General features: G+C 40.3%; 1 protein-coding gene across 3 annotated transcripts in view; it reads left to right on the top strand.

The window, feature by feature from the left end:
• aff2 (AF4/FMR2 family, member 2) overlaps positions 1-23,046 on the top strand; it is a 601,714-nt gene that overhangs the window by 314,521 nt on the left and 264,147 nt on the right. For all 3 annotated transcript variants that reach the window (XM_060927383.1, XM_060927382.1, XM_060927380.1), the window contains one exon: positions 13,184-13,228. In XM_060927383.1, coding sequence (XP_060783366.1) covers positions 13,184-13,228 — 45 coding nt within the window. The remainder of the gene's footprint in view (positions 1-13,183; positions 13,229-23,046) is intronic.

Here is a 23,046-nt window from a genome sequence, read left to right as displayed (position 1 = left end):
TGAAATATCAATTTTTTTTTTGTTTTCTCTAGAAAGTGAGAGATATAATTCAGGAGGAGAGCTGGGATTTTCTGCACATTCACTCTCTGATTTATTATTATTATTATTATTATTATTATTAATTTATTTTTTATTTTTTCCAACAAGCAAAAAAAAAAAAGTCAAGCCGTGTTGTTCTAAATCATGCATGATGGTGCATGTAGAAGAAGGGCAAAATGCACGAACCTGAGTCTCTCTCTCTCTCTCTCTCATTTCCTTTCTCTCTTTCTCTTTGTCAGTAGTTCAAAGACAGCATTATGCATGCCGGTTCAAATCGAGAGCACACATCAGGTTGCAGAGCAAACATCACCCTCTTTTTTTTTTTTTGCCAGATTTCATTTCATAATTCTTTCTGATTTTAGTCAGAACTTCATACTATAGATATTCCCACTTCCTTGGTCCATCTCCATTTCCTTGTCGTATAATTCTTAGACTGACTTGTTGCAATCTTTCTTTTTTTTTCCTTTTTTACCCCTCACCCTCCTGTGAAGCAGAAGAACTTCCTTTTTTCTTCTCATCTCACCTGCCTATTCATCTATATCAGGACACAAGTCCCTTCGTACCTTCACAGGGCTGCACCGGCTGTCACTGTCGACTGTTCCGTGTCCTTTTTTTTTCTGCCATCCATCATCCCAACCCTCCCATTTCCACACCAATCCTGCATCTATTGTCAGATGGAGAGACAGGTAGACTCATAAACTCATCCCTCCTCCCTCCATCTCCGTCGCACTTTCCTTCTCAGATGGGCGTACTTGTTCGTTGAGCCACTCTTCCACTTTTTAAGCACAATTTACACCAGGATAAGTGCTGAGTGCAGCTGCTCACTTTGATGGCTCTTTTTTTTTCTGTTCCTCGGAAGGAAAAAAAATAATAAATGCATCTTATCTGCTGTTCCACAGACCGCTATTTCATAGAAAGAATGCATTCATGCCCCAGTAATTGCCACCACAATATTACGCCAGATCTTTCCATAATTCACAGGAATATGATTTCTATATGTCTCTGAAAGGTTGCTGCACTGAAGTGATGAACACTTTTTTCCCCCAATGCATTTCTGCAGACATGCCACCAAAAAAATAAAATAAAATAAAATAAATCTTGAGCCTGACACTTAGAGTGATCTCGATATCTACATCTGCCAATTAAAAGGCTTGTTTTTTTTCATCACCTTGAAAGAGACTCGATGCGAAACTGATCTGGGAGAGAAGACAAAACAGTCTGGCTTGCTGTGATTAAAACTGGCTGCTGAATCACCGCTCGCTTTGATTTGTGTGCCACTTTTTTTTTTAAAATAAAATATATTAACATAGCAGTGGCACGGTGGTGTAGTGGTTAGCGCTGTCGCCTCACAGCAAGAAGGTCCGGGTTCGAGCCCCGTGGCCGGCAAGGGCCTTTCTGTGCGGAGTTTGCATGTTGTCCGCGTGGGTTTCCTCCGGGTGCTCCGGTTTCCCCCACAGTCCAAAGACATGCAGGTTAGGTTAACTGGTGACTCTAAATTGACCGTAGGTGTGAATGTGAGTGTGAATGGTTGTCTGTGTCTATGTGTCAGCCCTGTGATGACCTGGCGACTTGTCCAGGGTGTACCCCGCCTTTCGCCCGTAGTCAGCTGGGATAGGCTCCAGCTTGCCTGCGACCCTGTAGAAGGATAAAGCGGCTAGAGATAATGAGATGAGATGAGAAATGTAGACTAGCATTGGAAAAAAAAAACCCTGTTCCTCGACAATATTTCAATCTGACAGCGACTATCGGAGAGAAATCATTTGTAAAGCTATTCAATCAGTCTCGAGCTGCAGGAAAGTACAGGATTCCTGCCATACAGCGGAAATAAGGTCTCAGCTGGACAACTGGCATTTTTACACAACAACACGGAGGAATATGAGGAGGAAAGATGAACGCTAGTCCTATTACGATGTCTGGTTCACCAGCAAAAGGTTCCCTATCCGTGAAATGTCGCAGTAGGATTTGCATGCTATTCAGTTATTTGCTTTGAACTTGAATACGAGCAAAGCATAATGCATAAAGACCAGACGTCCCCATCATCACCAAGACCCGTCCCCCTCCAAAAAAAAATAAATTGCTAGCGCAAACAATTTAGTAGCATGCACGAATCCCCTCTTTATATCTCTGACATTTCTGTCAGCCCACAGGCAATATGAAGCAAGCTTTGCATTCGGTGCATGCTGTCAAAAAAAAAAAAAAACACAAAAAAAAATCCCCTCCTTTTAGCGTCTCGGCTGGAATCGAAATGGAGTTCACCACAGGTAACTCAGAAATGAACTCGAGTGTCAGAGCAATAGGCTCACTCCGGAACACTCTTAATATCGAAGCAAAGAAGGACAATGCTGGAGCAACATCTGATTAGAGAGGCTCAGCCTGAACATTATGTTTCTATGGGAACAGGAAATGATGTGCCGGCCCTGACAAAACAGGAAGTTTATGTCTGGCGGCTTGCTGCATTTTGCGATGCGCCCTTTGGCCTTGCTAGCTGTAGGAATCTTTTTTTTTAGCAAACTAAAATTAAGTTGATTGAAGATAACGTACTGAACATATTACCTTAGATCCACTTAGAAAAGTGTATTTATCTATTTGGTTGTAGAACTTTTACTAATCAAAGTCATCAGGATATATTGAATAAAATTCAGCGGCTGAGCTACTTAACAGTTATTCCACAAAATCGAGTCGTACATGAGCTGATAGCCGACGAGGCACGTAGCACCGAGTCGGCTATAAGCCATGTATGACAAGATTGAGTGGAATAACTGTTTTATTCGATCCACATTCACTGGATTTTGAGCAACAGAGCTTTTTTTTTTTACAAATTCGATAGATAAAAACTTTATACGAAACGTCCGAGAAAATAATTTCCGCTTAGAATGACAGGAGCAATTTGTGAAAATTGCGCTAATAAGAATTCTTGAAAAATAAAAAAAAGATATGTTCTTACCGTCAAATACATTTATTTCATATTGTGTTGCTTTTTATTTTGTATTTTTTGGGGTTTTGTTTTAGAGTAGTTTTTATTTCGTGCTCGGTTGGTTCAACAACACGCTCCGCCATTTTGGTTTTCTCTACTCACGGTATATGAGCTGATATCCTACAACCCCGATTCCAAAAAAGTTGGGACAATGTACAAATTGTAAATAAAAACGGAATGCAATGATGTGGAAGTTTCAAAATTCCATATTCAATTCAGAATAGAACATAGATGACATATCAAATGTTTAAACTGAGAAAATGTATCATTTAAAGAGAAAAATTAAGTGATTTTAAATTTCATGACAGCAACACATCTCAAAAAAGTTGGGACAAGGCCATGTTTCCCACTGTGAGACATCCCCTTTTCTCTTTACAACAGTCTGTAAACGTCTGGGGACTGAGGAGACAAGTTGCTCAAGTTTAGGGATAGGAATGTTAACCCATTCTTGTCTAATGTAGGATTCTAGTTGCTCAACTGTCTTAGGTCTTTTTTGTCGTATCTTCCGTTTTATGATGCGCCAAATGTTTTCTGTGGGTGAAAGATCTGGACTGCAGGCTGGCCAGTTCAGTACCCGGACCCTCCTTCTACGCAGCCATGATGCTGTAATCGATGCAGTATGTGGTTTGGCATTGTCATGTTGGAAAATGCAAGGTCTTCCCTGAAAGAGACGTCGTCTGGATGGGAGCATATGTTGCTCTAGAACCTGGATATACCTTTCAGCATTGATGGTGTCTTTCCAGATGTGTAAGCTGCCCATGCCACACGCACTAATGCAACACCATACCATCAGAGATGCAGGCTTCTGAACTGAGCGCTGATAACAACTTGGGTCGTCCTTCTCCTCTTTAGTCCAAATGACATGGCGTCCCTGATTTCCATAAAGAACTTCAAATTTTGATTCGTCTGACCACAGAACAGTTTTCCACTTTGCCACAGTCCATTTTAAATGAGCCTTGGCCCAGAGAAGACGTCTGCGCTTCTGGATCATGTTTAGATACGGCTTCTTCTTTGAACTATAGAGTTTTAGCTGGCAACGGTGGATGGCACGGTGAATTGTGTTCACAGATAATGTTCTCTGGAAATATTCCTGAGCCCATTTTGTGATTTCCAATACAGAAGCATGCCTGTATGTGATGCAGTGCCGTCTAAGGGCCCGAAGATCACGGGCACCCAGTATGGTTTTCCGGCCTTGACCCTTACGCACAGAGATTCTTCCAGATTCTCTGAATCTTTTGATGATATTATGCACTGTAGATGATGATATGTTCAAACTCTTTGCAATTTTACACTGTCGAACTCCTTTCTGATATTGCTCCACTATTTGTCGGCGCAGAATTAGGGGGATTGGTGATCCTCTTCCCATCTTTACTTCTGAGAGCCGCTACCATTCCAAGATGCTCTTTTTATACCCAGTCATGTTAATGACCTATTGCTAATTGACCTAATGAGTTGCAATTTGGTCCTCCAGCTGTTCCTTTTTTGTACCTTTAACTTTTCCAGCCTCTTATTGCCCCTGTCCCAACTTTTTTGAGATGTGTTGCTGTCATGAAATTTCAAATGAGCCAATATTTGGCATGAAATTTCAAAATGTCTCACTTTCGACATTTGATATGTTGTCTATGTTCTATTGTGAATACAATATCAGTTTTTGAGATTTGTAAATTATTGCATTCCGTTTTTATTTACAATTTGTACTTTGTCCCATCTTTTTTGGAATTGGGGTTGTAGTAGTAGAGTGAGTAGCCAATCAGAGTGTATGATTGCTGAGATCCGGCGACTGTGGATAGAATGAATTTGGATATTAAAAGCAAGTGTCTTTGTTTCCTCCAAAAAAAAAAAGAAAGACAAGGTGCGAAATTTATCTTCAAGGAAAATACAATCAAGTGCATTTCTACTGGGTAAAATATTTTCATGATTATTATTATTTTCGTTCAGCCATCTCTGATTGTCTAACCCCCTTTAATTGTGACTTTAACTCCTCCAAAGAAAAAGGTCGTCAAAAGATTAGCACAACGCAATCAATTAGTTGGTCCTTCATTGCTGTAAGGCACACATCCGTGTTCACGGTATAAATGTGGTGTGGCTCTATACACCCCAGACCATGTCTGGTATTGAGGTTTGAGTGATCAGATCACAATATGTCTTCGAGATGCATTTGACTACGTCCACGCCTATAACCTGCGCTGTGTGATTGTGATCCAGTCACTCAGCACGTTCATGCCAGGTATGAACAGGGAAAGAGACATACACTACCGTTCAAAAGTTTGGGGTCACTTTGAAATGTCCTTATTTTTGAAAGAAAAGCACTGTTCTTTTCAATGAAGATCACTTTAAACTAATCAGAAATCCACTCTATACATTGCTAATGTGGTAAATGACTATTCTAGCTGCAAATGTCTGGTTTTTGGTGCAATATCTCCATAGGTGTATAGAGGCCCATTTCCAGCAACTCTCACTCCAGTGTTCTAATGGTACAATGTGTTTGCTCATTGCCTCAGAAGGCTAATGGATGATTAGAAAACCCTTGTACAATCATGTTAGCACAGCTGAAAACAGTTTAGCTCTTTAGAGAAGCTATAAAACTGACCTTCCTTTGAGCAGATTGAGTTTCTGGAGCATCACATTTGTGGGGTCGATTAAATGCTCAAAATGGCCAGAAAAATGTCTCGACTATATTTTCTATTCATTTTACAACTTATGGTGGTAAATAAAAGTGTGACTTTTCATGGAAAACACAAAATTGTCTGGGTGACCCCAAACTTTTGAACGGTAGTGTAAGATGGGATTTCCCAGACCGCCGCACATCATTGAACACAGCATTGCTTTGACTGAGGACCTGAGCAACTCTTGGTCTGAGAGTGGGATGGGTTTTTGTTTGCAGCAGCCAGATATAGCACATTGTGTCATGGCAGCTGGACAGACTGGACAGTTTCCCTTCAGACCATTTGACTTTTAGTGCAACTGCTGGCTTCCTTCCATGCCAGAAGTGGACTGATGTCATCATCCAGCCACACACTAGAGAAAAGTGTCTCTCTCCAGCAGCTTTGCTCAACTCAAGTGTCCTCGACTGGACTAAAGTGTCCACCAAGAGAGGAAGCAGCAGCAGAGACATCGCCAGTGCAGCAATGTGGCAACAATACACACAAAGTAGTGAAGCTGAAAAAGTCACTCCAAGCATACCAAATTGACCATTATTAAGCAATTCTTAGATCCCGGATACGCAACCAAGTGTGCACCATTACTCAACCGGACACTTCTTAGTGTTTAATAGCTGCTTTCCTCGGCTTGCTTAAAAGTGTTGGTGAGTTATTGCAACATGTATACTCGCTGACATTTCTCTCCCTTATGATGGGCTGATGCAAGCTGGTGATTATCCAGCTTCCAGCATACCTGTGTGCAACGCACAAGGCATAAGGGTAAAAAAAAAAAAAAATTTACACCGACCTAATTTCAGCCTGATCTGTCTCAAAATAAAAAGTGATTTCCTTCCATTCCAGTGAAGACATGACTGAAAATTCCAACCTGGTTAAAAGTTTCATTGTTTAGCGCAACTTTTCTTGCGAGTCGGCTTGCGCGTGTTCTTTCAGCTTTTTTACAAGCTTGCCATCATGAAATGGTGAAGTTAGCTAACAATACTTACGGCATTAAGGTTATCTTATCTTTTTATGAAGTTGTATAATTAAACAATAACAAGTGTTGCCAGGCAAAACAAACCTCGCGCTTATTTTATACCTATATGTTGATAATGGTACTATTTCTCAGTCATCAGCTGTCAAGTTATAGTCCTGTGAAAATCCATGACCTTGAGTTTGATGTTTCAAAGTCATTCAAGGTCAAAGATCGTGATGCCAAATGGAAGCCCATATGTTACTTCCTATAAGTTGATAATGATAAATATCTGTCTACATCAACTGTTTTCAAGTGACAGCCCTTTGAAAACCCAGGACCTTCAGTTTGACCTTTCAAGGTCACTCAAGGTCAAAGATCATGGTGTCAAATGAAAGCCCATATGGCACTTCGTATAATTTGATAATGGTAAATATCTGTCTACCATCAACCGTTTTCAAGTTACAGCCCTTTGAAAACCCAGGACCTTCAGTTTGACCTTTCAAGGTCACTCAAGGTCAAAGATCATGGTGTCAAATGAAAGCCCATATGGCACTTCGTATAATTTGATAATGGTAAATATCTGTCTACCATCAACCGTTTTCAAGTTACAGCCCTTTGAAAACCCAGGACCTTCAGTTTGACCTTTCAAGATCACTCAAGGTCAAAGATCATGATGCTAAATAAAAGCCCATATGGCACCCCCTATAATTTGATAATGGCAAATATCTGTCTACCATCAACCGTTTTCAAGTTACAGCCCTCTGAAAATCCGTGACCTTGAGTTTGACCTTTCAAGGTCATTCAAGGTCAAAGATCATGGTGCCAAATGAAAAGCTCTTTTGGCATGTGAGTTCCTATATGCTCATAATAGTAAACATCTGTCTATCGGCAACCGCTTTTGAGTTATAACTGAAAACGTTATTTTGACCGAAAGGTTGACCTTTCCGGTGACCTTCACCTTCACCTTGACCCGATTATCCCCAAAATTTAATCAGGTAATCTATGGACCATTGCCCACCTAGCCTGAACATTTGAAGTCAATCGGTGCAACCATCTAGACGCTAGATTGTTAACAGACAGACAGACAAACAAATAAACAAACAAATGGCACTGATTACTCTGTCTGTCACAGGCGAGATAATTGGCACTAAATGAAAGAAAGAAAGAAAGAAAGAAAGAAAGAAAGAAAGAAAGAAAGAAAGAAAGAAAGAATTAAAAAGTAAACAATTACTAAATAAAAGCTTAAAGGAACAGTCCACCGTATTTCCATAATGAAATATGCTCTTATCTGAATTGAGACGAGCTGCTCCGTACCTCTCCGAGCTTTGCGCGACCTCCCAGTCAGTCAGACGCAGTCAGACGCGCTGTCACTCCTGTTAGCAATGTAGCTAGGCTCAGCATGGCCAACGGTATTTTTTGGGGCTGTAGTTAGATGCGACCAAACTCTTCCGCGTTTTTCCTGTTTACATAAGTTTATATGACCAGTGATATGAAACAAGTTCAGTTACACAGATTGAAATGTAGCGATTTTCTATGCTATGGAAAGTCCGCACTATAATGACAGGCGTACTAACACCTTCTGCGTGCTTCGGCAGCGCATTGATATCTGAGCTCCGTATCAATGCGCTGTCGAAGCGCGCAGAAGGTGTTAGTACGCCTGTCATTATAGTGCGGACTTTCCATAGAATAGAAAATCGCTACGTTTCAAATTGTGTAACTGAACTTGTTTCATGTCACTGGTCATATAAACCTATGTAAACAGGAAAAACGCGGAAGAGTTTGGTCGCATCTAACTACAGCCCCAAAAAATACCGTTGGCCATAATGAGCCTAGCTACATTGCTAACAGGAGAGACCGCACGTCTGACTGCGTCTGACTGACTGGGAGGTCGCGCAAAGCTCGGAGAGGTACGGAGCAGCTCATCTCAATTCAGATAAGAGCATATTTCATTATGGAAGTACGGTGGACTGTTCCTTTAAAAATACTAAATCAATACAAAATTTATTATTTTTCTCAATTTCTGTATTTCCCCTTCATTTTCCTTTTTAATTTCTTTGTAGTTTTTATTTTGGAATTTTTTTCCTTTTTTTTTTTTTCAAAATGTTCATACAGTTTAATTTAAAACTAACAAATAAAATGACAATAGATAAAAATTAGGGCTGTCAATCGATTAAAATATTTAATCATGATTAATCACATTATTGTCCAGAGTGAACTCATGATTAATCACACTTTTTTTTTTTTTTTAATCTGTCCTCAATGTACCTTAAAAGGATATTTTTCACGTTTCTGGCGAGTGGGAGAGGACAAATCTGCTTGCTTTATGTAAATGTATGTGGCCAGGTCAGGAAGGATAAGGCTAGACACAGCAAAAGTTATTTTTGTGGGTATTATATTCCCCTGCTGCATTTAAAAAAAAAAAAAGCAGTGTTAACTTTATAATTTTTCGGGTTGAGCACGATTCAGTGTGAACAAAACAATATTAGTATTTACCTTTAGTTCTGTCCTTAACTTCCAGCCTCAAACTATGCAATAAAATAAACGAAACTAACTCGGTAATGTGGACTTTGGACAACAGTAGTGGCGATGTTAAAATAAAGAAAATAAAAATTCAAAACCCAAATAAATACTTTGTTAAAGGTAGACCGCCTTTCAAATTTTTCAAGCGTACGTCATAAAAAGAATTTTCCCCGACACCCAATTATTTTTGTTTAATGGAATGAAAGCTACTGAATTCGAATCACAGACTTCCAATTTTATTATGAATATTTTTTTAAATAGAACAATTAATGAATTTAAGGCCACTTGGCCCGAAATTCTCCACTATTTTTTCCTGCTTCACCATGACCCAATGCAAGATACTATGTCATGCATGACATGGTAGGCTTTCCCCGTTCGCACAAGGCATTGTGGGATACAAATTTGAAACAGGAGAGAAAAACGGAGGACGTGAGTGTGCGAATGAAACGTGAAAGACCGACTACAGTAGCGGAAAGAAAGCGAGAAGAAAAGACGTAATGTTATATACGAAGGAAATGAAACGCAGGACCAAACTAATAAATATCGGCGCTCAGCGAGCACCTCGGTGTGATCAGCTCTTCGTTTAGCGACAGAATGATGTAACTGTCAGCGCACGGTCAAAGGTAAACCTGCGCATGCGCAGCACACGGACTTCCTCTGTCTGCTCGACTGCGCAAAGCGAGCGATTTCATGCACATTTGCTCGGGAATCCCCTCAAATGAAATCGCTTCCCAGCCTGATATTTTGTGAGATGTTACAGAAATAAACATATATCAACAATGAGCAAATTTCAGACGGAATTAAATTTCACCGATTTTATGAAATCGAAAGGCCGTCTAGCTTTTAAAAACACAGCTCATAGAGATGCTTTCTAGTAAAATGCAATAACTCACTGGTAAATATACAGCACATTCATGAGCATAAACGGCATTTATAAACACTTTTACAGAACCCATAAATTTCTTAGAATAAAACAAATACTCTCACTCCAGTGTGCAGCCCGCACGCTTTCACACAAACACACACATCTTCTTTTCTCCCCTCTGGACCGTCAAAAGCATATAAAATATATAAACAGTCAGAATGCAACAATATCAGTTGATTCGGTCCATAAGTGCACTTTATCACCATTTACGTCGACCAGCTACTCGCTACATCGCTCGCTCGCTCGCTCGCACTACATCACTTCCTGATTTCCCAAACTGTGGGGGAGGGGCACAGAACGTGCATATGTTAATCGCACGTCAAAAAAAAAAATTAGTCGTGTTAAAAGGAATTTGCGTTAGCCTGTTGTTATCGCATTAACTTCGACAGCCCGAATAAAAATATAAAAATAGGTAAATTTTAAAAAATGCATTACATTACAATTTAAAATAGATCTACGGTACAGTGCTGAGCGTAAATGAGTACACCCTCTTTGAAAAGTAACATTTTAAACAATATCTCAATGAACACAAACAATTTCCAAAATGTTGACAAGACAAAGTTTAATATAACATCTGTTTAACTTATAACGTGAAAGTAAGGTTAATAATATAACTTAGATTACACATTTTTCAGTTTTACTCAAATTAGGGTGGTGCAAAAATTAGTACACGCCACAACAAAAACTACTACATCTAGTACCTTGTATGGCCTCCATGATTTTTAATAACAGCACCAAGTCTTCTAGGCATGGAATGAACAAGTTGGCGACATTTTGCAACATCAATCTTTTTCCATTCTTCAACAATGACCTCTTTTAGTGACTGGATGGAGAGTGACGCTCAACTTGTCTCTTCAGAATTCCCCATAGGTGTTCGACTGGGTTCAGATCAGGAGACATACGGTACTTGGCCACTGAATCACTTTCACCCTGTTCTTCTTCAGAAATCCAACAGTGGCCTTAGATGTGTGTTTAGTCATGTTGGAAAAGTGTACGACGACCAAGGGCACGGAGTGATGGTAGCATCTTCTCTTTCAGTATAGAGCAATACATCTGTGAATTCATGATGCCATCAATGAAATGCAGCTCCCCGACACCAGCAGCACTCATGCAGCCCCACATAAGAACACTGCCACCACCATGTTTCACTGTAGGCACCGTGCATTTTTCTTTGTATTCCTCACCTTTGCGATGCCATCAGTTCCAAAAACATTTATCTTGGTCTCATCACTCCAGAGTATAGAGTCCCAGTAGTCTTCATCTTTGTCAGCATGGGCCCTGGCAAACTCTAGGCGGCCTTTTTTATGCCTGGGCTTTAGGAGAAGCTTCTTTCCATCCATGCCATTCCTCTGCAGCGTACGCCGTATTGTGTCACGGGAAATAGTCACCCCAGTTTGGCTTTCTACTTCTTTAGATAACTGCAGTGAACTTGCATGCCGATTTTCTTCAACCCTTCTCATCAGAAGACGCTCCTGTCGAGGTGTTAACTTCCGTGGACGACCTGGACGTCTCTGTGAGATGGTCGCAGTTCCATCTTTCTTAAATTTTTGTACCACTTTTGCTACAGTATTCTGACTGATAAGTAAAGCTTTGTTGATCTTCTTGTAGCCTTCACCTTTATGGTGGAAAGAAACTATTTTCTTTTTCAGGTCTTGTGTCATTTCTCTTCCATGTGGTGCCGTTGCTGACAGCATGAAACGGGAAGGGGTTTTCTTTAACTAACACCCTTTTATAGTCAACTGTCTGCTGGACAGCTGTGTAATGACTAATTAGACTCGCCTGTGATTGTATTCTTGTTAAATTAGACATTTGTAGTCTACAATTTAGCTTTGCTCCAGAGACTTTCAGTGGGGTGTACTCATTTTTGCACCACCCTAATTGGAGTAAAACTGAAAAATGTGTAATCTAAGTTATATTATTAACCTTACTTTCATGTTATATGTTAAACAGATGCTATATTAAACTCTGTCTTGTCAACATTTTGGAAATTGTTTGTGTTCATTGAGATATTGTTTAAAATGTTACTTTTCAAAGGGGGTGCATTCATTTACGCTGAGCGCTGTACTTAATTATAATGGTGTTGTCGAGTCACTAAACCTCAAGTTCGAGTCCGGTCTCGAGTCCCCAGCGTTCAAGTCCAAGTCTCATCTCATCTCATTATCTCTAGCCGCTTTATTCTTCTACAGGGTCACAGGCAAGCTGGAGCCTATCCCAGCTGACTACGGGTGAAGGGCGGGGTACACCCTGGACAAGTCGCCAGGTCATCACAGGGCTGACACATAGACACAGACAACCATTCACACTCACATTCACACCTACGGTCAATTTAGAGTCACCAGTTAACCTAACCTGCATGTCTTTGGACTGTGGGGGAAACCGGAGCACCCGGAGGAAACCCACGCGGACATGGGGAGAACATGCAAACTCCGCACAGAAAGGCCCTCGCCGGCCACGGGGCTCGAACCCAGGACCTTCTTGCTGTGAGGCGACAGCGCTAACCACTACACCACCGTGCCGCCCCAAGTCCAAGTCATTAAAGAAAATTTCAAGTCGAGTCCATGATTGATCCGAGTCGAGTCTGGGAACAAAACTTTAACCGTACCATTTGACGGTGGCTGTTGCTGCCTTTATATGAAATCGTTTACGGCACACGCGCGAGAGTCCGCTTGGTGCTCGTGCTGTCCGGAGTGTGCCCGAGAGTCTATCTGATGTACGTGCACAGGTGTGACACTCTTCCACGAAATTAGTACAAAAATTAACGTAGATATACGTTATACCAAATTATTATGGCGTGTTACAAAAAAGAAAAAATCCGAGTCCTCGTCTCCAATTTACGAGTCCGAATGCAGTTAATGCACGAGTCCGAGTCAAGTCACGAGTCCTTAGAATTAGGGCACGAGTCAGACTCGGGTACGACAAGGCTGCTTAATTATAAAAATAATAATTAATTTAAAATATAAAAATATTTTAAGGTTACTTGATGAACAGCCAGTGTGGTTTGATACAAGTACACTGAATATTCTCATAGCTTCGCATATCCTGCCTGTCCTTGACCATTTCGACCATTTTAATGAGATTTTTCTTCTTTTTTTTTCCTTTTTTTTCTCATGCAGGTCAGCCTTCCCAATGACTCCAGCTGTGTGGAGGAGATTTTGCGGGTAAGTGAATAATTGCACCTGCTTCCCACACCTCTCACTATTATCCACAGTGGCACTTAAGCATGGGTTCTTAGCATATAAGCCATATTAAAGAAGACCTAAGAAAAAGTTATTATTTTTCATGGATTTGCAGCACAAATTTTTTTTTCTCCTCTGCTTGTTAGTTATTAAATGAAAAATGAGATGCTAATTTAGTTTCCTCGTTAGCGGTGTTGTTGATCAGAATGTGCAGCTGCTCGCACTCTTCTCTTCCATTTGTACATCATTTTGTCTCATCTTCTGAATAGGTATTGAGTTCCTGTGCTTGCTACATCTTAGTTTATGTCCTTTTTCCTTAACCGGTGTTTCCCAGGCAACCTGGAGTGTGTCTGTCAGTTAGTGCGTGCAGAGCTCGCCATGACTCAGATCTGACTCACGCTCACATTGCACTGCGTCAGTGATGCGAACAAAGCCACGAGCTTCGGACACTTGTGATGTCAAACAGTAAAGCAGCTTCCTTTATAGGAAACAAAAAATCTCTGAATGGTTTCGGAATTAGTCCTTGATTTGAGAAAGTGCTAATTTCATGGCATCATGGCTCAGATGCTCTTAAGCCTAGGAAAGTCAGGAATAGTTATTAGAGATGTGGAGCACAAGCAAGTCTCATTCAGTTACATTTATTCATTTGCCAGTCGCTTTCATCGAAAGTGACTTTAAAATGTGGCCAGAATACAAGTCAGTCCTGGGATTTGAACCCACAACCTTCTCATATAACTCGTACCTTCATGATCTGGGGTGGGTTTCCCGATAACGTTGCACTTTAGGGTGAAACAGTGAGTTTAAAGGATATGGGACGTGGATTTTTTTCTGGGCATAATTATGTATAAAGGACATAAGAAATGCCATCTAAATCACTGCAGGGCGTCAAATATGTGAAAATCATCACATTATTCAACTTTTTTATACATCAGCGTAAAACAATGATTCGTTAATGAGCTAGGTGGTCACGTGACCCGTGACATAACAAAAACTTTCCAAGGAGCCAGCGCTTGGGAATCTAATGTAAACAGGTTACCGAAATGGACACCATCGACAGTGACATTCCCGATGTTTCACAGAGATGTGAAGTTAGACCCTATCAATTCGAACCGATAGCTGGAAATTCACATGAACATGGATCTTGTCTTTACTCTGACGGGTCAGATGATTCTGAGAGTGAGAGTTCATTCAATCCCCATGAAACTGAAAGCGGTCGGCTCGATAACACTTCCTGGTAAGTTAAAAACAATTCTGCTCAAAGGCTAATGATCTGTTGAAAGAAGTATTATTTTTGTATCATACATTGAAAGTTCATCATAGATCTAGCTAAAGTCCGTTGCAAGCTATTTTTTTTTTTGCTGATATTTTTCGAGATTGATTGAGATACAATGCTTCCAGAGTCCGAGATGAAAACATTCAAAATGGCGAAACGCCATCACAGCCAACAACACGACGCCATTTGGCGAAAGAGATGAAAATTAAGAAAAGTTAAACAAACTTACCAACATAACTTAACATTTATTTAAATGTCCATTAATGTTACAGGATTTCTTGACTGTCTCTACAGTTGTAGGAATGTTAGGCCGTGTATATTATGGCGCTATCACTGCCTCCATGAACCCGGCTATACGGCCTCTTAAATTTGGCTCGGCAATTAATATCGCTCAGTACCTGAGTATTAATGTTGAAAGAATCCTCAGTGAAATGGTCCGAACACAGTTTGTGGGAAACAGTAGGTGCAAAGTTTTTTCTACGGCAGTAGTGAGCCTACACTTTCCTCAGCTTCGGGTCCTTGGGGAATGCAAAAAAACTTACTCCAGGGCATTTCCCATTGGAATTATTGCAACCATAAGCAGCACAATACACCATGATGTTCAATGTACTTTAAAGACTATAAAAACAATTTTCTTGTCATCCACTTCTCCATTCATCTACCCACTTGTGCTGTGCCCGAAAGTTTTTGTGACGTATGATCACGTGACAGCGGCTCTTCTGGTTGTAGAAAATGCATATCGGAAGTCGAGCAGAAATGCCATATAATCATCACGAACATAACGATTTTGCTGAATTTAATAGATGATTTTGTATTTGTTGATGCAATTAATTCATATTTTTAATGGAAAGAAACTGATATAGCGTGCATTTATGTTTCATGTCCCATGTCCTTTAAAGACACTTTTAAGCAACGAACATTGTCTCTGTACGTGGTATTCCCGAACTCACTCGTAAGAAGGAGTCTTATGTAAGAACAACTTTACTAAGGCCATTATTAAAAAATGTTCTGTTTCCGGTCCACCGGCCAGGTGAGTGCCGTTTGTGCGGTTGAAATTTTTTTTTTTTAACACCGGTTTTTCGACATTTTTTTCGGGTTCGTAAATCTAAAATCGAACTTGACATTTCCACATTCCCAGGGCTTTCCACTAAGGCTCATACTAGCCAGCCATGACAAATAAGTAGCCAGCCGGGGGGAGTAAACACAAAATAAACTCCTGTGCATGCAGTTCCCAGGATTAAATGTATTTTCCACAGACCATTTATTTATTCACTTTACTCAAATACAAAGTAAAATGGCAGTAAATCTTCTTTCTTTTCTTGCGTATTGCATCATGAGGCGTTCCTGGCTTGTAAATCTCTTATTTTCGGTGCATGACACATTCACGCAGCTGAGCATGCTATGAATTAACAACGACAACGGTCTGCAGTGGCGGCTACACAATTAAACACTCAGCGAACATTTCTCCATTTGTGTATGAAAATACACTCCAGCCACTCAGTTTGGTTTCATTTACAACCAACGGTGTCTTTTGATGCCAGCACGTAATTGAACGAGAGAAGACTGGTTTACCGGAGACAAAATAAGTGTTATCTCTGCTTCTGTTCCCTCCAACACACTACTGCCTCCGCCGAGTGCGCGCGCACTCTGAACTGAATCAGCTCTGCGCATGCGCCGTGCGGCACAAAAAAACGGCAGCCACCATGAAGGAAGGAGATCCGGAGTTTTCAAACATTTGCTTAAGTGTGAAATCGCAAAATGGTATTCTAGCGAACAACAAAATAGTAAAGATTCAGAAAAACGAATCGTTCAGTGATCATTTTAATAGTGTAATTTCATCCGAACTAGGCCTAACGCTCGATTTAGAACTACAAAAAGTCCGTGTGTCGGACATTTTAAGTACCTTTTGTAAAAATTTTGCAAATGTTGCAGTCAGCATTTAAAATGCTAACTTAAAGTTTTTGTACAAGTTTCAGTTGATTTAAACTGTCATATTTTATTAAATGTGTCTGCTTTTGTAATAAAAAAGTACTGAAAGAAAAAGCAAACACAGCATTGCAATTTCTTATCCATCCATAAAAAAAAAAAAAAATCCCTCCCTCCCGACTGAAAATTTTTTGCTCACCCGGTGGACAGGAAACGGATTTTTTTTTAAGGATGGCCTAAGAGCTTCTTTGCAATGCGCGTTCCCAATATAGTCATTAGTGGTTACTAAAGGCATTCGTACTGTAGTTGCTGAAGGCATTAGTAGTAGCTAAATCCAGTCGATGAGGTCATATGGCATTTATTTCTAACCAAAAACCAATGAAATACAGTATAAAGCATTAAAATATATGTTAATATATTGTATTATTGTTAAGCATTACATATATAATGTGGGAATTAATAATTTAAACTATTTAAAATTTTTGGACAATAACGTTTTTTTTTTTTTTATTCCAAGCATTTTTTTTTTTATTAAATGAACAAACGTTCACGCGAAAGAATGAGCAAATAATAAGCTAAATAATTAAGTAAATGTTTTCCCCATGCCCGCTCATTTCACTGTTACCCCTCGATCATGCAGTCAGGATTATTTCAACTCTTATCCACAATGTCAAGTTGGCAATGTCTCCCTGGTTTAGGAACTCAGTATTAGAGGCAGCATTGTAGTCGAGTTACTAAACCTCGAGTCCTAGTCCAGTCTCAAGTCCCCAGTGTTCAAGTCCAAGTCATTAAAGAAAATTTCGAGTCGAGTCCACTATTGATCCGAGTCGAGACCAAGTCGAATCCGAGAACAAGACTCCATCCGCACCATTTGACGGTGGCTGTTGCTGCCTTTATGTGAAACCGTCTCTGCTACTGTGTTGGACGAACGTTACTGCTCGACCGCCCCATTTTAGTTAACAGGCTACATATAAAAAGCTTGTTCATCGCTCAGCAAGCCCCGCCCACTATCAACAAGGCAAATAACATGAGAGAGGGTTAACACTAGCTAGTTCATCGCTCAGCAAGCAAGCCCCGCTATCAACAGGGCAATGAACATAGCGTCTCACTTCCTTCTCTGGGTGGAGTCTTGCCAAATGACGATTGAAGTTCAAGGTTGTCCCCGTCATCTCTTCGTTAGGTCTTCTACCGGTACATATGGAACACATAGCAGTGCATTTTTTTCCCCACTGCACAAGAAGTCTGTATCAGCAAAGCAGACAATCCTCGGGCCTTCTCTCCAGGCATTTTAGCACCATTAACGTTAGATTGTTCCTGAACATGATGTATGAAAACAGGTGAATGTGCATTCTCTTGCACGAAATTAGTATACATATGAATGTACATATCTTATGCCAAAGTATTATGCCATGTTACAAAAAATAAAGAAAAAAATCCAAATCCTTGTCTCCAATTTATGAGTCCGAATGCAGTTAATGAATGCACGAGTCTGAGCCCAAGTCCGAGTCATCAATGCTCAAGTCCAAGTCAAGTCACGAGTCCTTAAAATGAGGGCACGAGTCGGACTCGAGTACTACAAGCCTGGTTAGAGGTGCAGAAATTTGTCTCATTTATGACACTAAATTAGATCATCACTTGCCTAATGGAGTTAAATTTGATTAAAAATGTGGCGATATCAATGTGACACTACAATATCCATACATAATTCCATAACATGTTGAAATATATTAAAAATGTTTTGCGTATCCATCCATTATCCATACAGTGGTGCTTGAAAGTTTGTGAATCCTTTAGAATTTTCTATATTTCTGCATAAATATGACCTAAAACATCATCAGATTTTCACACAAGTCCTAAAAGTAGATAAAGAGAACCCAGTTAAACAAATGAGACAAAAATATTATACTTGGTCATTTATTTATTGAGGAAAATGATCCAATATTACATATCTGTGAGTGACAAAAGTATGTGAACCTCTAGGATTAGCAGTTAATTTGAAGGTGAAATTAGAGTCAGGTGTTTTCAATCAATGGGATGACAATCAGGTGTGAGTGGGCACCCTGTTTTATTTAAAGAACAGGGATCTATCAAAGTCTGATCTTCACAACACATGTTTGTGGAAGTGTATCATGGCACGAACAAAGGAGATTTCTGAGGACCTCAGAAAAAGCGTTGTTGATGCTCATCAGGCTGGAAAAGGTTACAAAACCATCTCTAAAGAGTTTGGACTCCACCAATCCACAGTCAGACAGATTGTGTACAAATGGAGGAAATTCAAGACCATTGTTACCCTCCCCAGGAGTGGTCGACCAACAAAGATCACTCCAAGAGCAAGGCGTGTAATAGTCGGCGAGGTCACAAAGGAACCCAGGGTAACTTCTAAGCAACTGAAGGCCTCTCTCACATTGGCTAATGTTAATGTTCATGAGTCCACCATCAGGAGAACACTGAACAACAATGGTGTGCATGGCAGGGTTGCAAGGAGAAAGCTACTGCTCTCCAAAAAGAACATTGCTGCTCGTCTGCAGTTTGCTAAAGATCACGTGGACAAGCCAGAAGGCTATTGGAAAAATGTTTTGTGGACGGATGAGACCAAAATAGAACTTTTTGGTTGAAATGAGAAGCGTTATGTTTGGAGAAAGGAAAACACTGCATTCCAGCATAAGAACCTTATCCCATCTGTGAAACATGGTGGTGGTAGTATCATGGTTTGGGACTGTTTTGTTGCATCTGGGCCAGGACGGCTTGCCATCATTGATGGAACAATGAATTCTGAATTATACCAGCAAATTCTAAAGGAAAATGTCAGGACATCTGCCCATGAACTGAATCTCAAGAGAAGGTGGGTCATGCAGCAAGACAATGACCACAAGCACACAAGTCGTTCTACCAAAGAATGGTTAAAGAAGAATAAAGTTAATGTTTTGGAATGGCCAAGTCAAAGTCCTGACCTTAATCCAATTGAAATGTTGTGGAAGGACCTGAAGCGAGCAGTTCATGTGAGGAAACCCACCAACATCCCAGAGTTGAAGCTGTTCTGTACGGAGGAATGGGCAAAAATTCCTCCAAGCCGGTGTGTAGGACTGCTCAACGGTTACCAGAAACGTTTAGTTGCAGTTATTGCTGCACAAGGGGGTCACACCAGATACTGAAAGCAAAGGTTCACATACTTTTGCCACTCATAGATATGTAATATTGGATCCTTTTCCTAAATAAATAAATGACCAAGTATAATATTTTTGTCTCATTTGTTTAACTGGGCTCTCTTTATCTACTTTTAAGACTTGTGTGAAAATCTGATGATGTTTTAGGTCATATTTATGCAGAAATATAGAAAATTCTAAAGGGTTCACAAACTTTCAAGCACCACTGTAACTGCTTATCCTGTACAGGGTTGCGAGCAAGCTGGAGCCTATCCCAGCTGACTACGGGCGAAAGGCGGGGTACACCCTGAACAAGTTGCCAGGTCATCGCAGGGCTGACACATCGAGACAAACAACCATTCACACCTACAGTCAATTTAGAGCCACCAGTTAACCTAACCTGCATGTCTTTGGACTGTGGGGGAAACCGGAGCACCTGGAGGAAACCCATGCAGACACGGGGAGAACATGCAAATTCCGCACAGAAAGGCCCTTGTCGGCCACTGGGCTCGAGCCCAGGACCTTCTTGCTGTGAGGCGACAGTGCTAACCAATACACCACCGTGCCACCCTGTTTTGTATATATTCATTTAATAATTGACTCAATGTACTGGCAATGTACAAGAAAAATAACTGAACACCGGCAGCAGATTCAACCCCAGTTTTCCCCGTTGACTGTGAGAGTCCCTCGGAGGCGCATCACATTCTGTGTATTCGGCTATGAGGAGACACTCTTTGTTGTGAAAAAGTGTCCCAGGTCCATCATAAGTTCTCAGCAAACTAAAGGACTACTGTAAGGACCACGATGTTGTTCGGGAAAACCACGTTAGCTTAACGATAGATCTTAAGAGGTAATTAAAGATGCTCTTAGCCTTAAGGGGCTTGCAGGAAACCCACGACTGAAGTCACGGCTCCTGTTGCAAAAACAAGATCCTTGCTGTTATATTAATTGTTTCTTGCTTGTACTAATGATGTTCACAGTCCTGCTGATTTACATTTAACCACGCCCACAAAACTCCATAAAAGGATGAGTTCATAAAGAGCTGAAAATGACAAAATGATAACTAAATGGTGAAAGAGTGACTCCAGTAATGTCATGATGTGCTCAGCCACTGCAGCACAACACACATTCACTCTTTACAGGGTGTCATTACTTTTGTCTAAATTTTTTTTTTTGAGTTGTCATCGAATCGTATTCTCTTAATTCTCTTAATTTCACGGATTAGTTTTTGTCATTTTGCCTTTTTCAGCACTCTGTGCTTTCGTTCTTGGTATTAATATTCAATGACAATGTTTCACATAAATGTGTTTATTTTTTCGCGGCCCGGTTTCCATCAAATCCTGCACTCTGATTGGCTGGCGAGCTGGTCCGTATCCTACGATACAGACCCCAGTTACAGACCCCAGTTATGGACCTCTGGCAACTCGCTCGTTCACAACAACAACAAACATAGTAGCATTTTTTGTCAACATTTTTTTAAGAAGCTTTATTTATAAGATTATCAAAAATCTTATAAATTTTTGCCAGCATTTCTCAGGAGAATATCATTAATTTTACAGCATGGATAGCGATAATGACAGTGTTCACAGCGAAAGCGAGTTTTACTACCTTGAGGAAGAAGAAATAAAAGAAAACATTTCAGGAGAAAGCTAAAACCGGTAACCATTGCTAACGCCAAGCAAAAACATGGCTGAATCCTGAATGACTCAATTTTGTATAAATAGGGGACTACATAGGCGGCAAAATGTAGTTTTTTTTCCTGCCATGGAAGTGCACTTGTATACCGAGGAGGAAGCAATTTGCATTCCAGCCGTGAATGAGGATTCAAAATGGCGGCTCGGCTCAGTTTCCCCTTTCGGGCGCTCTCGTTTTCTGTTAGAATTTGGTAAAGAAAAAAAAATATATTATTTACCAGCTTAAGGTCGGTCCGTATGGTGAAATACCGTGACCTCGGCCTTGAATACTGACCTCGGCCCAGAGGGCTTCAGTCAGTACTTTCAAGACCTCGGTCACGGTATTTCACCATACGGACCTCCCAGCTGGTAAATAACATATATGTATGTGATTAGAATAAATAAGCGATACAAACTTGACAGCGTAATCATTAATCGTAAACTGGATATAAAATCGCACAAACTCACATCAGGTATACGATTTGAAGCCGATCCAAAGACAAACACCGGCGCTTTTGGAGGAGTATATGAATGTTTTTGCAAACTATCTGTATTTTCACGAATACCACAATTCTTGCGTAAAAGCTCCTGCGAACAATTTATGAATAAATCCTTTTGTAGGCAGCTTGATAAACGAGGCCCCATGTTTTTAATGTTCTTCAGTAAATATAAGGACATTTCTAGGATGGACACTTCCATTTTTTCTTCAGTCTTCGGGTCTTGGTGGATTCACGACTTATTCGACGAACAAAAAAGTTAGACTCACGGCTGAATTTGTGCTATTAAATGACGTTAAAAATAGGGATGTCCCGATCCGATCACGTGATCGGAAATCGGGCCCGATCACATGGTTTCAGACTCAATCGGAATCGGGCATTGCCTCCCGATCAGGGATCGGATATATATCTATATAATATATTCTCATTTTTAACACATCAATAGCTATGTGTTGGCACAGAGTGAGACCAGACCTCTTGTCTCAACACAGCAACATCAACGCGTGCGGCATGACATCACTTTGTAGCGGAGACGCTATTGGTTATTGGCTGCCTGTTGCCGGCAAAGTTGAACACGGAAGCAGTTCGAAGCGGAAAGCAAAGCATGAGATCATTTTTTTTTTCCGTTGGATGACAAAAGAAACGGGCTCAAACCTGAAAGGGTAGAAATGCTTGTTTTCATCAAGAAAAACTTTCATTTCCTTAATTGAAATTACTGTACACCACTGTGAGATGCGTTCTTAAAAGCAAATTACCGGCACTGTGGCACTTTATTTTTTTTATTTGTTTACATTCCTGCCAGGTATTTTAAGGTTATTTTTTAAAAATTTGTTATTTATTGTTCAAACTGCCTCACGTAAGTGCTCTGTTTGCTAACGGAGTTGTTGGATGTTAAAATAAGGTGTTAAATAAAAAATGAGGAACATCCTGGATCCGTTTCTTTCCTCGTCTTTATTTTTTATGGATTATAAGAAGTATCGGATCGGGACTCGGTATCGGCAGATACTCAAAATCAAATGATCGGTATCGGATCGGAGGGCAAAAAAACCTGATCGGGACATCCCTAGTTAAAAATTCTGGTTTAGGTGTTAAAGAAAACATCTGACTTTCACAAAAGACAAAAATCAATCTATACTTCTCAGAACTTTGAGGAACACATGACCCGTCTCTACCAAACAGTCTGAATGAAAGCTTATGATATACTGTAGATAACAATATTCCAGACATTGTACATGTAACATCAGCAGACCAAACTGTAGCTGACTGAGTTTTTAAGTGCAAAAGCATC

The sequence above is a fragment of the Neoarius graeffei genome, chromosome 8, assembly GCF_027579695.1.
Source record: "Neoarius graeffei isolate fNeoGra1 chromosome 8, fNeoGra1.pri, whole genome shotgun sequence".
NCBI lineage: Eukaryota > Metazoa > Chordata > Actinopteri > Siluriformes > Ariidae > Neoarius > Neoarius graeffei.
The sequence above is the reverse complement of the archived record's forward strand: the minus strand, read 5'-3'. Positions and strand labels throughout refer to the sequence as shown.